At 31.7% G+C, this 17624-nt stretch overlaps 1 protein-coding gene across 6 annotated transcripts; it reads left to right on the top strand.

Moving 5' to 3' along the window:
* The first annotated feature begins 123 nt into the window (after positions 1 to 123).
* LOC148601521 (uncharacterized) lies at positions 124 to 17262 on the top strand. 6 transcript variants are annotated; one of them, XM_088554816.1, is made up of 7 exons: positions 124 to 246; positions 4424 to 4505; positions 6468 to 6639; positions 8146 to 8224; positions 12645 to 12733; positions 13905 to 13979; positions 15256 to 17262. In XM_088554816.1, exons 3-7 carry the CDS (start codon positions 6472 to 6474, stop codon positions 17068 to 17070), a joined length of 2226 nt encoding a protein of 741 aa, XP_088410942.1. In that variant the 5' UTR covers positions 124 to 246; positions 4424 to 4505; positions 6468 to 6471; the 3' UTR covers positions 17071 to 17262. The 6 variants fall into 6 exon arrangements, with proteins under 6 accessions (XP_088410942.1, XP_088410944.1, XP_088410946.1 ...); XM_088554818.1 differs by lacking the exon at positions 4424 to 4505 and having other exon boundaries at positions 134 to 246; XM_088554817.1 differs by lacking the exon at positions 124 to 246 and having other exon boundaries at positions 1629 to 4505.
* Positions 17263 to 17624: the final 362 nt, after the last annotated feature.

Raw genomic sequence — 17624 nt, forward strand, 5'->3', positions numbered from 1 at the left:
TGTCTCAACATAAATCAATGACGATAGAATGTGTATAATAGTATTGGCAATCAAAGAGAAAGTGGGGCTAACAATGTAATTGACGTTAATTGGAAAAGCAAACACAGCCATATACTTATATTTTTGGAAAGTGAAAGTAGATATATATATAGATACGAAGTGAAAGTAGCAACTGAAAGGTGTTTTCTTGAAATGTTGCCCTCCTAAAACACATGGAAGCTCATTGGAATATAAAAAAACCTGCAGGTTTTCACGACATTATCACTATATAGAAAATCCCATAAAAAATTAATAAAAAGCAAACAACATTCGCATACCTGTTGTTATTCCTCCCTCTTTTTGCAATTTTGGGTCAGTCATCCATTTTGAGAAAGTTTTCCATGTGGGAGACACAAATCTTCCTCTTTCACAATTTCCCCCTCCAGATCTCCCTCCTAGTAGAAATATTGCACACATTATGTTCTAAATGGCTTATTAAATTGATATAAATATGATGTTTATGTTACATTAATTGGGAAACAATAAAAAAAACCAATTCTTTTGTAGTACTATCATTATTCAAATTTTGATTAGAAACCTTTATTAGATGAACAAGATGTCAAAGATTTCATGACTTTGAAATGTCCTTTCCTTCCTGTACTACTGTCACAACTAGAATCATTTAATCTATAGAGAGCATTTTTTTTAAAAGTAGTTATCCACCCATTTTTCATATTATAAAATAAATTTCTCAAACTTCAAAGGAATTACTCTCACATTGATCTGCACATTATTATGAAAATTTCTGCATAGGTTAGTCTCACCATGCTGATCAATTTTTACCCAGTGAAAATTTTGATGAAACCAATTGGTTTTCGAAATATTTCACAAATCCTCAATTTTTAGTGAAGGTGGCCATGTTTTTTGACAGATAAAAAATCTTCACACACAGATCGTAAAAATATCCTAACAAGCATTAAAGCTATATTTGGTTACATTGTATACATTCAACAAGTAGTCTCAGAGGAAATTGTTTTCAAAGTTGGAAAAAAATCCATTTCAGGACAAATAACATATTCATCTGCTATTGTGTCTTTCAGAAAATTTCAGCATAGGTCCATCCCATCATGCTGAACAATTTGGAGCCCTGCCAGATTGTAGCTTAACCCAACTGTTTTTGAGTTATTTGCACAATTTTCATTATTCTGTAATATGGTCTTTTTTAAGTAACGGGCAATGTTTTTTGACAGATTAAAAATCCCTACACTCACAGATTGTTAAATATATTCTAGAGAACATTCCTACTTAGTTTTGTTTCAATCCATCCGGTAGTTTCAGAGGAGATGATTTGCAAAGTTTGAAATGCAAAATTCTTGGAAAAAAATCCATTTCAGAACCCATAACTTAAAATATCTGTCAACGGATCTTTCTGAAAATTTCAGCATAGGCCCATCCCATCATGCTGAACAATTTTATTCCTGCCTGATTTGACCTTAACCCAACTATTTTTAAGTTATTTGTAAAATTCTGCATTTTGACCCCAGTGGTCTATTTTTTGTAATGACAGCCATGTTTATCGTCAGATCAAAGTGTATGGATGACAACAGATGATGGACACATAGTGATGGTAATATCACTTTGCCTTTTGGCCAGGTGGGCTAAAAAAGGGGTTCCAGGCTTAAATTATTTGAAATATTGCATGAAGTGAGCATAGTTTTCCGAAAAAGGGGGATCCAACTAATGGAATATATCCCTGGATTTGTCACTGCACAATAAGTGACATTTGTTCTATTACCATTCACTGTGGGGAATGTAATAAAACAATAAAATGTCACTCAGCTTAGAATTAAGCGTTAGGTTTTAAGATTAACTATAGAGAGATTATGTCTATTTCGTAAAAATAATGTTTTTAATAACACTAAATAAACCCTTGAAATAATTTATAAAACTTTGTAATGCTGTGAACTTTAGCCTAAAGAATGCAGCATTTAAGCACATATTTTTTTCTGATTTTAAAAATAACTTTTAAACAGATTCCTTATGAAAATCCTTGCCTGCGTTTTTCAATCAGATTTCAGTTATTTCTAACATTTTTCGAGTTAGCAGGTACCAAATGGAGCCAAGCCCAAAATATTTTTTTTAAAATGTTTGGTCCAATTTTGATATTGTTTTTTATTAGATTCCTCATTAAAATCTGTGTTAGTGTTTTTCAAACAGAATTAGGTTTTCAAATTTTAGGTATTAAGACAGGATGTTTAACAAAACACTCATAAAGTGAACTTCTGTCAATTTTAATTTATATACAAATTGTGTGCAATATTGTGTCTTAATCAGTTGTTGCATCCATAACTAAGTCCCTATGTTTAAGTGTGTCAAAAACTTGCACCCAGAAATCAGGTGTCAGCATTTTGCATTGGTATCATGCTGCATTCAGCAGAGCTCTATATTCACAAATTTTAACCCCAAATATATTCTTGCCTCACTTTCTTTAGCCTTTATTTTTAAACATGCCTTCCTTTACCTGAAATTCTTTGCTTACACAGCTATGGTAAACATTCAAGAAAAAAATGAAGACATGACAAGGGATGGTTATTGAAAAGTATCCATAAGTATTTTTTTCAAACTCAAATTCAAAATCTACCTATCAAAATAAATGAATATTGATTTGTACCTTTGAATCACCTGCAATTTTGTAAAACAATATATTGTTATCATATATATTTGTTTTGTATTTTCATAAACTTTCAGCAACTGAGAAAAAATTGTTTCAGACAAATAATTTTCACTAACCTTATCTCCATTTGTTGCAACATTCTATAGAACATGAGGTGTGTTATCCAGTCTTGGTTTACTTGTTAAATGTCAGTATTTATAAGTATCAGGCAAAATGGGAAAAATCAGAAATATGCATGTCAAAACCCATCAATCTGACAATACATTTGGCTGTGTAGTCAAAATTTGGTGGTTTTTTTATACCATGTTTCATCCACTGCCTGATTCTTACAGATACTGACACTTAACATACTAAATTTAGGCCACACCTAATTGTTTTTTTTTTCATTTTTCTGCTTTTGCCAGACTATTACTTTAACCCTATATACCATGGTTCAAAATATTAATCATAAATCCGTTCTCTATCATTTATATAATCATTTTATGTCATGTGATTTATATCTATATATATGTTTCTTTAATTTTAGTTGAATTGATGTTTTTTAAGTCAAAATATTGCATGTTTCAGTGAAAATACTAATGACACTGCACTATTTTGTGAAATCCATACCTTCTACAAAGTGCAGAAAAGTACTGAATGTATAGTTCTTGTTTGGTGTTTTATGTACTGTAAACATACTAATTTTCATGGAGTATTAATTTTCCCTGTTTTGCAGCGGACAGAAAATCCTGAATAACAGTATATGCGAAATTGCTTTTAAATACTATATAACGCTTATCTTTTTTTTTTTTGGAACCTCAAAAATCCACACCAGCACTTACGTTTTAACAGAATCTGTGAAAATTTAATAGCAACAGTGAAAATAATTACATATTTAGATCTGTATTTTGGAGAAAAGCATTCATTCGTCTCCTTTTTTTAATCGGCATGTGTTTCTAGAAAAGCAGAGGATGCTTACCCTACCGGTGCACCTGTTCCATACCCCCAGTTTTTAGTGGAGTATGAGTTGCTCATTTGCTTTTGTTACTTTGTATGTATAATTTTTGTTACTTTATGTTCTCTGTTGTGTATGTCTGTTTTCCATGTATGGTCTTTGCCCCTGGATTACACATTTTTTTTATTACCGCTATAAACTTGATTCCCTTGATTACTCTTTGATAACCGCTATAACCTTGGTTCCCATGATTACTCTTTGATTACCGCTGTAACTTTGGTTCTCTTGATTACTCTTTGATTATCGCTATAACCTTGGTTCCCTTGATTACTCTTTGATTACCGCTATAACCTTGGTCCCCTTAATTACTCTTTTGATTACTGCTATAACCTTGGTTCTCTTGATTACTCGTTGATTACTGCTATAACCTTGGTTCCCTTGATTAATCTTTGATTACCACTGTAACCTTGGTTCCCTTGATTAGTCTTTGACTACCGCTATAACTTTATTCCCTTGATTACTCATAATCAACAAAATCAAGAAAAGTAACTTTTTCAAAACGCAAATATTCATACACAATCTATATGTATGAAATTTTATCTCGAAAGGACAAGAAGGAATAAAAAAGAATTTGGTGGCGTGTAACTCCTGTCTGATGTTTAAAAAGACTTCTTCTAAAGTAGATTTATCAGAAGAACTGTGATTGGTTCATCTTTTTTTCTCCATCTGTAGAACTAAAAAAAATTGGCCTATTAGTTTTGAGAATGTTTTGTAATATACATGTTTCAGGAAGTATATATCTTTCAAGCAGTAAAAAAGTTTATTTTGTTTTAAAGGAAGTTTATAGAATGATTTTAAGAGATAAAGTTTTAAAAGCTGTTATGAAAGCAGGATATCTTCAAAACAGTGAACACTGAGGTAATACTGGTATAATAAATAAGGAAGTTTATTGGAAACTTCTTGTTAAGACCTAAAAACAAATTGCCTATTCCTATTAGTCTTTTAAAAAGTTCACATGGGAGATACATGTACTCCCTCAATTGACACTGTCTCATGTGAGAGATTTTTATATAAAAGCAAATTTTTTATGTAAAAATTAAACTTTTTAGTACCTTCCACAGAATATATAGTAATTTTAACTATGTAGTAATTTTAACTATATAGTAATTGTAACTATAAACCTTCCAAAAATCTGTCCTTTTTATGTGGAAGATTTCTATTTTTTCATTGATTTTTGTGAGAGTCTCCCCCTAATGTTCGAGGATTACCTGTGTTCTGCTGTCTCCCACTAAAGTTGGAGGGTTACCTGTGTTCTGCTATTCCTACAGACATTAATGTTTTGTGCCCACCCTGAAGTTTTTTTTTCTTTTTTTTTTGGGGGGGGGAGGGCAATTTTTTGACAAGAACTATTCTTGCTTACCTACCTACCCTAGTTTGTGGAAACAGATTTTTTTTGCTGAATCAAATACATGTACATGTATTTTACAATATAATCAATGAAATGTAGCAAGAGCTTACTGGTGGCATAGTGATAATTTGATCTCCCCATTATGATAATTTTACATCTCACTGGATGATATTTTAACCCCACAATATTTTGACCTCCTATACCAATAAAATAAGATGGGGTAGATTTATCATAAGAGGGAGGTGTAACATTTAACTTCCTTTGTTGCTTATAACTAACCTCCCCTTTATCATAAATCTTCCCCTACATGGGTTGAGGGTACAATATTATGAGGGGGTTTATGTTAAGAGTAATGCCAGGGTCAGTATTTTATGTAAGATTCTGTATTTTATCCTTGGTTTGAAATATGCCAATATATAACACTGAGTTAGTTATCCAGTGGTCAAAAATAAGAACTTCACAAATTATCTGTTTTCCAGGAATGTTATGAAATTATTTGTCTCAAACTTATATGACCTTATATGGGTGCTACTGTCAGTTTTGAGTCGAGAGCTAATACAGTATAGTGAAAAATATTCACTGGGTGCTAATTTTGGCTTATTTTACCTGTCTGTTTAAAAAACCAAAATTAATTCTGGGAAATATTTACACTGAGCTTAGGAACTTAGAGCACAACTCAGCATAGCTAAAATCAGAATCATTAAAATTGTTGGCATACTTTTTTTCCTCAAAACCACCACAATTTACTCGTGCCAATACTATTTTCTTTCCAAATGATGTAAAATACATGTAGATGTGATACACAAGTAAGAGTTTGGCATTTCCCACATATCACAAGACACAGTTAATTATCTTTCATAAGATAAACAGTACATTTATTACTCCATTATAGCTCTAAATAATTTTTTTTTCTTCAGTCTGATGAATTATAGACTGAAAGTGATTTGGATACAAATTTAACTGGGTTATTTTTATTTTTTTTTTCTTTTGGGGGGGGGGGAGGCGAGGGGGTAGGGGTGCGTTTTTTAGACCAATAATCTATACTTCATTATACAAGTGGCGCAATCAAATACAATAATTATTGGCACAAATGAGTTCTCTTACATTATTGCATGTAATTTAGTTATATTTACAGGAAAACTATTGTATATTTAAGAATTCTAAGTTAAAAAAAACTTGTCTTTGATGCTTTTTGATATTTGATATGAGTTGTCTCGGGCAGGTGTCTTGCAAAATTCATTAATTTCTTATGTACCTTTTCATGGACACATTGGTTTTTTTGGTGTTGTTGGGCTACACATTGTGTGTAATTTTATTTTTTGCCTTTCTTGTTCACTGTTTGTTCTTGTCTGTTTATACATTACTGAGCATGTTTTTGCCCATTGATTTACCCTCTCTTAAAACACGAACTTTCATTGGTACCATACTTCTGCAATTTTTATCTTTTGTTGCTTTTACTGGTTATTTTTTAGCATCATGACAACATATAGGGAGAGCTTCATGGTACCACATGACCTAATGGGGTTAGTTATTGGTACAAAAGGCTCCAATATAAATAAAGCCAGGGATCTGGAAGGAATCCATAGAATCTATAATGCCAAATATAAACACAGTAGTGACTACCTTTTTACTGTTATTGGTGAGGTATGTAGTCTAATTAAGAAATTATTCATTGTTGGGGGGGGGTACTCATTTACACATAGCCTGATTCTTTACATTTGATTGTTTTGTACTGAGCAATAGGTCAACTGGTGTGCAAATCAATACAACACTATACCTATGGTAAATTATCCTTAATCTAATATGACAAAAAATATTATTTCTGCATCTGAATCTTCCACAGATACATATATTGAGTAATGTATTGTTAGATGTTTATAGGGCATCTTATTAGAAATTGGCTGTAGAGTGTGAGATTGCTGTTATTAGCATCCCTTCTGCCCAATACTTAAATCCTTCAGTATTCTTAACTTTTGTGGCATTTACTTGGCAACTCCAGTAAAAGTTTTAAAATATCAGAAAGTTTAAGAATATTCTCCGATACATGTATAAATACTAGTACTAAGTTTTTCATGTTTTGTGGCACTGAAAGGTTTGTTATTGAGAAAAAGTGATAAAAAGACTAATGTTTTTTGCAAGTTCACCATTGATCTATTGATTTAACAGTTCAACATTCTCAAACATATTTCAAGGGGAGATAATTTAAGAAATAAATCACAGAATCTCCATTCTATCATTGTTTTACCACGGGCTGGCCTTTTATGTAACATTGTTTTACCCTGTGCGATTGCAAGGGGTTAAATAAAGACATGAATTGCCAGCCTGTGGTAAAACAATGATAAAATGGTGTTTCCATGATTTATTTTGATTCTAATAAGACCAGTTTCTTCATATTTTTCAATTGATGCAGCCTATATGTTGCATGTGGTCATGTGTTTGTAACTTTTGTATCATGGCTTTATATGCTATAAAACATAAAACTCTTGAAAATGGCAAATTTATCATAAAGATCATGCTGGTAAGATTTTCTTTTTTATTTAAATTTTGTTTAACTGTTGAAATGTACAGAATTCAAGCAAAATATATTCATCTTGAATATGATATTAAAAATCTGGAATTCCTACCATTATTCACCAATAAATTTTTTTTGCATATTTTACACTGCAATGAATAAAGCAATAAAATTTTGAATACAGGAAGAATTAGTTAAATTACAATTGATCTCTATCGTGTACCACTGAATTTATTTCATATTGTTTCACCAAATATTTGGTGCATCCATGTCTCCATAATAATCTTAGATAATTATATATGTGTCCTACAGAATACAGACAAAAATGAATATGTAAAGAAAATACTACACGGCTCTATTCAACACCTTGTATTTGTAAAGGAAAGCAATGTTTTCAAGATAAAAGTTCATATTGTTAATAATCATTTGAGCTTTGAAACAATAATTTTTTTAAAAATCATTGTTAAGGCTTCTAAGAAAAGGAAGAACTGGTTTCACAGACACAAACTTTGATTGAGTTTTAAAAAAATTATTTGAATTAATTAAATTTGATTTCTTAGGTAGATGTTATTAAGTGTAACCGGTAATAACCACAACATAACATATATAACTCTGTTTTGTTTCAACATGAATTTCAGAATGAAGATGTTGTGAGGAAAGCTCGGAACATGCTTCAATTAAGACAGGAAGTGTTTTTTGTTCCACACAATTTAGCAGGTAAAGGGAGGTAATTTGACTAAATAAAAACAGTCAAAGTACTCATGTACTGAATCAATTCATATCAATTGTTTTAATTTTTACAGCCCAAATAATTGTAAATAGAAGGAAAAGGATCAACTTCAAACATATCTAAACAAAAAAATGTTGATATAAATTGTTTACTTTAAACTCTGTCTGAAATTCATTATTCTGATTACCAATGAAATTCAATTTATCTCTGAAATATCACACAAAAATTCTTTTGACATTGTAGCAGTGTGCCAGTTTTTGTTATATTCAGGTTTGTTGTAGGTTTACACCTAGAAGAATTTACATAGTAAACTCTGATATCCTGTAAAGTTGAACTACAAACTACTATTTAGCCTTTTCCAGTTTCTAAATTTCCAAGTCAAATTAAATTGAGTAAACTTCAGGTCTAAACTGTCTGTCAAATTATTCATCCTTGAGCCACAAACAAAATTAATCCTGCCCTTAGATGTATGTACATTTCATCTAGCTACAACTATTTCTCAGTTGATAAGCCATAGCTAAGTGCTACAAATAACCGTAGAGACACTTGTGTGTCCTGCAAAAACTCTTAGTTTCTTGGCAGTTTGTCCCAGAGACACATATATAACATAAACACAGTAGCCTTAGAATTTAATTTCAACAATAAAGACTGATGTAGGAAATACTGGCCATGCACTTATAAGTCCCTTGAACACCTACAGCTGCTCTGTATCTCATATAATCCCAGAAACATCTAGTTTTGAAATAACATATAGTTAACAAAACAGTGACTGATACATCATGTTGATGTTTAGGGTTTGGTAACTTTTTTCTTTTATAAGTTTGTGTAGAACTGGCCAAAAATGAGTGAATAATAGCTTTTATCCAGCCCACATTAAATGTCTTAACATTTCTTTTAGTTAATTCTCAGCATCCCTCTTTAAATGGCTTATTATGCATCTTACATTTGTAGACATAAATAGATTTATGGAATTATACTTCATATTTTAGAATTACCTGTAAAGAGGACCTAAATGTTTGCATTTGAACATTAACAAAGTATGTCAATGGAACTATTTTCCTGCAGCAGTGTAGGAGAAATGTTCATATGCTAACAGGCTTTACAAATCAATAGTCTCTGGCAACTGCTATTTCAACTCTGATCTTCAATCTAACTTGATAAAACTAATTATATTTGCTCAATTAAACTGCAGCTTCAGTAAGTGTTATGATCATAGAACAGTCCTTGAACCAATCCGTGCAACGATTTGACGGATTGATTACCGTTGACTGGTTGATCGCTGACGGATCGGTGACCGATGACTGGTGACTGATCTGATTGCAGTTCTGTTATGTAAAATGGCGTAAGATCTGTTTGAAATTAACGAAATGTAAAATAAAAGTATAAAGTTATGTTTAAATCTATAACATTATGTAAATATGTGTAAAATTGAGAAAGAAAACAATAAAAACCGTAAAATACAGTGACCGCTTTTTGGTCATGTGATGCGATCACCGGTTTTGTGGATCGGTTTGACAGATGACCGATCACAATTTTTGTTGCACGGATCTGTTCAGGTACTGTAATCCATCTGACTCACAAATTCCTACTTGTAGTTGATTTAAAACCTCTTAGACTTTTGTTTGAACTTTGATGAATTCTGTAGGATAGTTTGTGTTAGTTATAATCCCCACATGTGAGGTATATAGTGATGAGAGTGTCCTTCTGTCATTCCGTCCATTCTTCCTTCCATCCTTCTTTCTTTTACACATGGGGTACCCATCTATTATTCTCTAATCCTACTACACCACTAAATGGAATTATATGAACTGTCGCAGAATCTTTATTACATGTTCTTATTGTGTACCTCCTATATTAGACTTTGATCAGAAAGAATATGGGGGTTTCCCATAGCAAAACATGGACTTATCCATATTCCCACTGTGCACCTCCCAATTTAGATTTTGATAAAAATAAATGTGGAGGTCAAATGGTACATTCTCAAATGGGGGAGTGTGGGGTGACAAGTTTATGAGCATTGCTCACAGTTTTTCTAGTTTTCACTATGTTTGCTGTTTTAAAATTGCTACAAAATATCATGCTGCAGTATAACCATTTTTTTCTTTAAATGGTGAATTCTCTTAAGGACTTTATATAACTAGTTTTTTAAAATTCCCCAATTCACTATACCAGTGGGTTTTTTTACCTATGTTTGTTGTATTTAATTTTTTTTATGATTTGCTGTATCTGTCATTTCCTGTCATTGAAAAAAGATGGCCAACGCAGTAAAATTGTCTTCTTTTTATTTCTAACTTTCTACATTTCTTTCAAGAAAATAATACATGGCACACAATGACAAAGTTTTGATGCAATTTTTTTTCGAACGCCACAAAGTTATCAGTATGTGGCCAGTCGGGAAACAGAATTGCAATCAGGTGACTTGTGTTTCCATAGAAGAGTGTCCTTAAGGTCAAAGTGTAAAAAGCGAAACTATACTGACTGTGTTGGCAAAATTGAGTCTGACATATTGAATGATTGATATGTTTACATTATCACAGATTCAAACATGATGTGTGCATATTTGTGTATTTAAGAGTCAGTATCTCTAAGATTCGGGCAGTGGGTGAAACATGATATGAAAAAACCACCACTTTGATATTTTAATTGACTATTTTCACCATCAGAATCGAAGAAAACAGACAAGATTTTCCATATCATGATGGACCATTGAGTTACAATTTTATTGTAATGCACTGAAAATGAACATTTCAAGGGCAGATAACTCTGTCAGAAACCTCATTTTTTCTAAGATTCTGCTGAAAAATTTGATCAAATCGAATTATGCAGAGGTCAAATGATAGTCTTTTCAAATAGAGAAAGCATCCTAGAGTGATATTATATTGTCAGATCGGTGGGGTTCGGCCATGCATGGTTCTGATTGTTTCCCTTTTTCCTGATTCTTACAAACATGTACACTTAATAATACAAAACATTTACCGCAAGTGGAAGTAAGTTATCAGCTAGGGTTATACCTACATGTACTGGTAGTTATCAGTTGAGGGCAAAAACAAGTTATCAGTCTGGCTGATAACTCATTTTTTAGTTTTGGTTGTTGAATGGCATGTGCATTGTTATATAATTGCAAATACAAATTAAGTTACACAAAGGTAAAGCTGGTGATACAGTTCCTCACTACCACCTTCAGCCATGGTTACCATTACCCCAGTACATTTCTTCCATACCTTTCTGAAATATTGTATACGGTTATAAATTTTACATAAATTTGTATTTAAGTAAAATAAATATGGATGATTTTGGTAAGCATATTAAAAATATGATAATAATTGATTTTAAAAAGCATTTGTCATTAGTGGAAAAAAAGATAAATAAAGAATTGTTGATTAGTTACCATTCATGTCTTTGATTAACATAAACAAATTACTAATAATTGTTTAAAACCACAGAGGCAATACAATTATATTTTAAGAAACAACATTAAAGATAATTTATGGAACAACTTGAACAATAACCCAAGCTGTGCCACAGTTAATGTATTAACTCAAGCTGAAATGCAAAATTACATTTTTACTCTAATGAAACTATTTTACCACAAACAAGCATGTTGATAATGATAAATCAAATGCAGACTAGGGTACTTAATTGATTCCACATTAAGAACCACAATAATACAATAGCAGATATCTTTGAAGTGATTGTTTACCATTACTGAAATTCTAAAAAAAAAGATATGAATTAGTTATTTTTGTTGATAATTACATTTTTATATTTATTTAATTGTTATTATGAATTTCTATTCAAGGCCATAAAAATGTGATAAATATTTTATTACATGACATTTTCCATATTGCCATCTATCAGTCCTCTGTCCATATTGCCCTGTATCGGCCCTCTATTCATATCACCCTGTATCAGTCCTCAATTCATATGGCTCTGTATCAGCCCTCTATCTATATAAGCCTCTTGTTTTGTCTTGGTCATGATATTTTCAAGTCTTAGGCTGATAAAGGGGACCACTGTGAAAGTATTTTTGTTCATATGGTACCAATTTTCATGGTTTTCGTGGGTTTAGAAAACCACAAGATATGGTTCCGATGAAAACAAAAATTCTCATTCATTTGTCTGTTGGAGTTGGCAAACCCATAAATTCAAAAATATTGGCAGTGATATTGCTGCCCTTTTTCAAAACTACCTCATTTTTTTAAATTAAGAAATTTGGAAGGAATCATACAAAACCTTGCATTTGTAGTAAAAATGATTAATTTTATAGAATAGAGGGTGTCAAGAAAAAGACAAGTTATTGGAAATTGGTGCCAGCGATTAAAAGTACTTTCACAGTTTATGGAAACTGCCACTTAATAACTATAGTTAATATGATATTACATGTTAGCATGTGTATACTGTTTTTAGAAAGAGTTTTAGGAAGATATGGTCAGTTTTTAGAAGACATCATGACTAGGTCGTTGGTTCATCGGATAAGGCAGGAAGATTGTGAGACAGTAAGTCTAAGTGGAATACAAGGGAAAACAAATGAAATGGACAATTTCAATCAGAATGAAAGAGTAATCAAGGGAACCAAGGTTATAGCGGTAATCAAAAGAATGCAATCCAGGGACAAAGACCAGACATGGAAAACAGACATACACAACAAAGAACATAAAGTAACTAAAATCATACATACAAAGTAACAAAAGTAAATGAGCAACTCGGACTCCACTAAAAATTGGGAGCATGGACCAGGTGCACCTCTGCTTTTCCAGAAACAACCGTCAAGTTGCTCATAAAAAGTCAAGTCCGGGGTAAACAGCAAATACATGTAAAAGACAGAGAAATTGATAATACAGAAAGCAGATGGCATATAGAAATATGTAATAGCGAGAAGATCGTATAAACTATATGTAATAAACAAGTTTGTTGAAAAGATATCACAGATGCTTTCGAAACAACAAGAAAAAAATACAGGAATTTAATGAAGAGTCTTCAAAAATGGATAACTGAGAGAATACAGAAAAAAGTACATATAATATACAGGAATTGCTTCCTGAATTATTCATAAATCTGAGAATTATGGAGAAAAAAAAACTGGTATTAAAATTTAATAGGAAAAAGAAGAAACTAGAAAAAGTAATGGAAAGAATACAATGATAGAGGAAACAGATAAAACAAGTTTCAGAGAGAATACCGAAAAAAAATCCTGAAAAAACAGGAAAAGTTTAAAAAGAGAAATGATAACAGAGAAAAAGCAAGATGAAAAAGACTAAAAAAGAATAACAAAATAATTTGCATAAATTGAAGAAATGTACAAAATGTAACTATTTAAACCCTTTTTTGAAAATTCAGACAAAATAAAACAAGTTTGAAAAACAATATATTATATCTTGAATGATTAGTTATAGCAAAGTTCTCTTTACTCTAAACTGAGAAATATTTGCAGCACTTTTATTTGTGCTACTTTCATGGTAATACATTTTGTACCTCTAATGCTAAAATAATACATTTTATTATAATTTGGGGAAAGATCCCGAATTTAAAACTGTGCAAAAATAGATTGATCACAGAAACCACAAAAAGATAGTCCAAAAGTTTTCCATTTACAGTATTTATTAATGTTTCTATTTCTATATTTTATATCTCAAGCGCAGATGAAATAGTATTATACTTTTCTTGCAGGGAGTTAAACTACAAATTATTGGTGCTCCAGAAAGAATAGAAGTAGCCATGTCATTATTGAATAACAAAATACAGGTTCGTATTTATGAAACAGAATTTCATTTATTTAGTAGAAAGAAGTCTTGAAAAAAATGTTGGGGTAACATTTTCTTGTTCAAACAACGTCTATGTGCAGATGAGTCCACTATGCATCCTAATCACTGACTTCATTATAATTTTTCTAGGTCCTTAAGGAGGTAGACCCAGGGTAAGGGACACAAATCTTACAAATGACTGGAACGTTTGTATTCAGCACTTGACATCAATCTTATGTAAGCATCAAAGTAATTTATATTGATTTCATTCTGTTTCAAATGAAAGCTTGAGAGGCTTTGGTGAAATTGAATATGATACAAACATATCCCTGATTTCAAGAGTTGTGTCCCTCGCCCCAAGGTCTACTTCTTTAAGTGAAACCCTACCATAAAATGGTGAAAAATGGGGATGATAAAATGTTCAAAATAGAAAACTACGTCATTGATTTTGCTGAAAATTGAACTTGACCTATAATTTATGGTACTTTACAACTGTAACTTATTCTCAAGTTGTCATCTGGAAACTGTCGTGTGACAGACAGACGAACAGACACCTAAATTTTCAAAGGTTATCATATAATACCTGGCCACTTTGTGTGGATGGTTATAAAATGATAAAATTTGGTTAAAAGGGTATATTTCATCATTGCATATTAATTTTTGTCTAATTTACCAGCAGTTTGTTTTACATGTATTTCAAATTTTATTGTTTCAACACATAATTTTAATAGTCTCATAGGTTTGAAATTCACGGATTATGTTTCAGCGTAAACGGACCCAAATTAGGTTATAGAGTATAAACTAATCAGAAATTGAATACATTCATTATATTTTAATTAAAAATAAAAAAAAATGATATATCCATTACTTTTATTAACACTGAGTAAACAGCAACTTTAATTTTCCCGCCATGTAGTGATTCTAGTAAACAAATTGGCCGCCATTTTAAAATCAGCAGCAAGACGCTGTCATTTCTTCACTGGGAAATGTTCAGTTATTTTCCAAAATTGAAGACACATTTATTAAAACAGGAATTTGACATAAACCCGGCGGACATAAAGTTAGTTAATAATTTATTGTCACAAAAACGTTTCAACGTTACAGTGTGACTGAAAACGTTGTTTCGGATGTTGACAAACAAAAAGTAGTTCAGTAAAAGGTGGGCCTGGCCTAAATAGCAAGTTAGTTTATTTTTGTCAACAAACCAATCAAATGGCAGCATTCTCATCAAATTAAAATATAGTATAATATGTAAAATAATATTTTTTTTCTTTTAGGAAAAACCAAGGAAAGGGCCTTCACGTAACAAATGTGTCCAAACATTAGAGAATGAACTTTCATTGATTTATTTAAAAGCAGCAAATTCTGAAAATGACAGTGATAGTGACGACTCAATAATATTCTTACATCGGCAAAGACATGGGTCTACAGAATCCAAACCTAAATCTGTTGAAGTGCCAAAATTTAGGGGTGGCAAGCCAAAAGCAAGACATAACTATGGTCAAATTAAGGTGACAAAGAGAGAAAAGTTTCAAGATGAACTTGAAAGATTACATTCAGTAAATTTCAATCTGCCTCAAGTTAACTGTGAACCTTCATTAAAGGTAGTGCCAGTGGCTTCTCATCAATCTGATTTTGACCTAGAAAAGGAGAGGGTCAAAGGTCAAATGAAAAAGAAGGAAAAAAGTTTTGAGACAGCCTGTGGACTTTTAAAATTACCAAAAACAAATGCTACTGAAAGTTGCCTTAATAGTTATATTGAACAAGCTATGCAGCCTAGGGCACAAGACATCAAGAAAGTAGACTGTCCAAGTTCTCAAACATCCTTGACTGATGAGGTTATCTCCCCTAATTATACCCAAAAAGAGTTGTTATTGGATACACATTTGTATGGTAGTACTTTAGGAATTAGTGAGACTGAGGTCACTGTCAAAAAAGTTTTCAATGGATTGAATGGAGGATTCAATGGTTCAGTAGTCATTAAATTCCTGATACAGAAACATGATGGTATATGCCATGTAAGTTTGCTCCAAGAAGAGTCAACAGATGAGTTTTTTGGAAGTCAAAGTGTGGAGAACTGGTTCAATGAAAGGAATGATATTTTTCATATCTACAGAGCTGGCTCTAAAATACAGTATGTTGCTGTATTTTTCAAAGATCTTGAGATCTGCAAACTGTATCGTGATCGTTCAAAACGTACATATTGTGATGATGAAAGTTGCAAACATTTTCATGTTTGTGTAAAGTTTGTTAAAGGAAACTGTAAACGTAGAAACTGCCACCATCCTCATGCCTTTAACTCACCTCACAATTGTAGATTAAAAAAAGAATATGGTTTGGATGATTTTTCTGATAAAGAGATTATAATGCTATTAAATTGGAAATTTCCAGGAATGTGCCATGACTACATGTATCTTGAGAGTGGTTGTAAATTAAAAGAGTTTACATATGAAGAGAACTTTGACACTGATTCTGATAATGTGTACTGCCCATTTCTCCATTACTGTAGGCAATATATTTATGGACATTGTTGCCATGGAGATGAATGTGAATTCAGACACTCTTTTACAAGCCCTCACAACCAGTGGGTTTTACAATCCTGCCATTCTTCAAATCTGCCTGAAGATACGTTAAAAAGAAACATTTGGGTCCCTCCCAAGCAACATGGAGTTGGTAGGCAACAAAATAGAAACGGTCAAAAGTTTGGGTCAAAGATTCAGGACAGTGGTCCAGGGAATGATTATGTGTTAAGTAACCTGGAGATTTCAGGGTCAAAATTTGATGATAATTCAGCTTATCAAAAAAATTCATTAGAATCAACTGAGAAACAGGATTCAACTGCAAAGGTTGAAAATAATTTGGATAAACTTCAATCAAGAAATTCTCTAAGAGCACTTCTAGCTTCTTACCCCGGAAAGAAAGAGAAGAAAAAGATTCAAAATGAAAGTGAAGACATGAACAAAAAATCATCAAAAAAGAGACGAAAACAGAAGAACAAATCTCTCTTAAACTCAGTATCTTCAAGAGATAATATGAAAGAGTCATTTCAACCATTAAAAATGAAAACCAAGACTCAAAACATTCAGTGTTGATAACCAGTAGGATATTAATTGTCAACCAAAGGAGACTTTATCATTCAAAGACTTCTCAGATTGGATAAATGGATAATTGCTCAAAACAATGTCCATGCAGGATGGCATGTGCCATTTTTTTCGACAAATTTATATCCATTAAATATTGTGTTTTCTTAAAAAAATGAACATTGTTTTTTAATTAACTGAAAAGGAAGAATAAAATGAATTACATGAAATCACTAGAAACATTATAATGAAGGGAAATAACTCTTTGATCTGTTCATAATTAAGTTGATGTGTTAGAGAGCCTTGTCAATTGGCATGGTCAGTTTCTTAATAGCTTTATTTTTTATAACAAAAAAGTGGCATTAAAGTAAAAAAAAAAAATATTTTCATATTATGGTGAAAAATAATGTATCATTTGTTATATCCAGGCATATGGTCCACATTTAATCTTCCTGAAAGAAATTTTCAAAAACTACAAAAAAATATGTAGTTAATCAATTGTTTCATCAATTCAAGTGAAAAGCACAGTGGCAAGTTCAAGATAGGGTTCCAGGGTTGGAAACCCT

This window comes from Perna viridis, chromosome 12, assembly GCF_037379345.1.
Source record: "Perna viridis isolate PV_CMFRI_1.1 ecotype Kerala chromosome 12, ASM3737934v1, whole genome shotgun sequence".
NCBI classification, from domain to species: domain Eukaryota; kingdom Metazoa; phylum Mollusca; class Bivalvia; order Mytilida; family Mytilidae; genus Perna; species Perna viridis.